The sequence below is a fragment of the Xenopus laevis genome, chromosome 1L (assembly GCF_017654675.1).
Source record: "Xenopus laevis strain J_2021 chromosome 1L, Xenopus_laevis_v10.1, whole genome shotgun sequence".
NCBI lineage: Eukaryota > Metazoa > Chordata > Amphibia > Anura > Pipidae > Xenopus > Xenopus laevis.
The window spans coordinates 202,938,302-202,940,094 of NC_054371.1; the positions used below are offsets into that span (position 1 = coordinate 202,938,302).

At 36.0% G+C, this 1,793-nt stretch overlaps 1 protein-coding gene across 1 annotated transcript; it reads right to left on the bottom strand.

Annotated features, from left to right (window-relative positions):
- Nucleotides 1–223: 223 nt before the first annotated feature.
- LOC108718053 lies at nucleotides 224–892 on the bottom strand. The gene is made up of 2 exons (XM_018265629.2): nucleotides 771–892; nucleotides 224–659 (listed from the first exon to the last, which is right to left on the bottom strand). Exons 1-2 carry the CDS (start codon nucleotides 875–877, stop codon nucleotides 404–406), a joined length of 363 nt encoding a protein of 120 aa, XP_018121118.2. The 5' UTR covers nucleotides 878–892; the 3' UTR covers nucleotides 224–403.
- Between the last annotated feature and the right edge of the window lie 901 nt (nucleotides 893–1,793).

Below are 1,793 nucleotides of genomic sequence, written 5' to 3' on the forward strand. Positions count from 1 at the left end.
ACTGTGCTGTGATCTGAATATTGGTCAGAGGAAAACATTGATTTCACTGGGGAACTGAACGATGCATTTGCCATACAGGCAAACTTTTGTGTTATCCATTTAGTGAACCCAAAAGGTAGTTGTCTGGCTTGCCAAGAGGTTTGAGCTATCATTATCTGATAAACCATCTATACATGCACATACACACACCACTACAAGTTTAAATAGAAACCCAGAACCACAATTTAAAAAAAATATAATGTTTATTAAAATGATAAAACACAGTAAAAGCTTTGGTAAAAATGTTAAACTAAAAAGGTGTCCTATGTTGTCAGACTTTCCACAAGCTCAGACTTCAATGTGGCAGGTAGCTGATCTTCATCTTTCCACTGCTGGCCTACCGGCTTTTGACCGGCCAATGTGACTACTTCACTTCTTGCTGCTTCTTCACTTTTCTCTGCTTCTTCACTTTCTTCTGCACAAACCCTGCCTTGCCTTCCTCAGTTTCCTTTGGTCCAACTTCATTCTGCACTAAACCTGCTTTGCCTTCCTCAGCTTCCTTTGGTCCAACTTCTTTCTGAACACACCCTGTCGTGCCTTCCTCAGCTTCTTTTGGTGCACCATTATTCTGCACAAATCCTGCTTTGCCTTCCTCAGCTTCCTTTGGTCCAGCTTTTTTACTTTAAAAAAAGAAAGGAATAAGAAGAAAATTGAGCTTTGTGTATATCAGAAGAGTAAAGAAAGAAAATACATAAATCAGTAAAGAAAGGTAGAAAGAAAGCAATACTTACCACTTGGAGCTGCACCTTTTTATCAGATATACTGTGAGTACTCCAAAAACTGCACCAATTGTGACACATGCAATAAAGACAAGTTGCATGATTGGATGGTTCCACATCCTCTTAAACTTGACAATGTAATCATCTGTAAATAAATACAATTGTGTCAAATAAATAACCAACACGTCATTATTTCAGTATTTATAACCTGGGGTAAAATGTTTTTGTTTAAATGGCTCATTTTGTACCGAACTTTAACAACTCCACTACATAACTAATTGAATCAGAAGTACAAGTACAGGTATATATACATATGAATTTATTTATAGTGAATAATGTACCACCTATTGTAAAATATAAGGATATTATAAGTCATATGACCATATAAAGGCGCAAGGCCAAGTTTGGTTGTGGAACTCCGAGGTTTCAGTGAGTCATGTGACACAAATCACTGACTGATGACATCACTACACACAGTTTATAAGGATATCATTTAACTGTATTTAATAGTTAAAGGAAACTTACGTGCAAGGTCTTTTGTCGCATTCACAGGAGGGATAAAAGCACTTCTACTTTCATCTAAAATTGAGGAAAAAAATAGTAAATTCACTATGCAGAATTAATTCATTGTCACTAACTAAAAGGCAAATGTTTTATTAAAACCCATTTTGCATAGCTTACATTTGTTAGATGTTTATGTATTAGTAGTTTACACCTATTTATAGCCATTCACCTGCATTTGTGAGTGTTATTTCAGTTCTCATACAGTTCCCATAGTCCATATGCCCCTTTAAGATGGTTCTAAACAATCATTATGTGACACATCACCGTCCTTTATCTTAGTAATACAAATGTCTACTTTAAACTGGTAAACAGAGGTCAAAGGCTATGGGCCTGATCGTTTCCAGTATGCCAGTGCACAAGGCAGTAATATGAATCTCACCTGCATTGTCCTCTTTCTCATTATCCTCATCATCATCATCTTCAAAAATAAACTGAGCATTCCTGAAAATTGCTTCACTATCTAAATTTGGA

What these genes read in the sequence shown, in the direction of transcription:
- LOC108718053 (XM_018265629.2), bottom strand. Translation starts at nt 877, where the DNA reads ATGTGGAACCATCCAATCATGCAACTTGTCTTTATTGCATGTGTCACA. An exon ending in AAAAGGTGCAGCTCCAAGTG is followed by an intron (nt 660 to 770) that starts GTAAGTATTGCT and finishes CTTTTTTTAAAG; the next exon opens with TAAAAAAGCTGGACCAAAGG.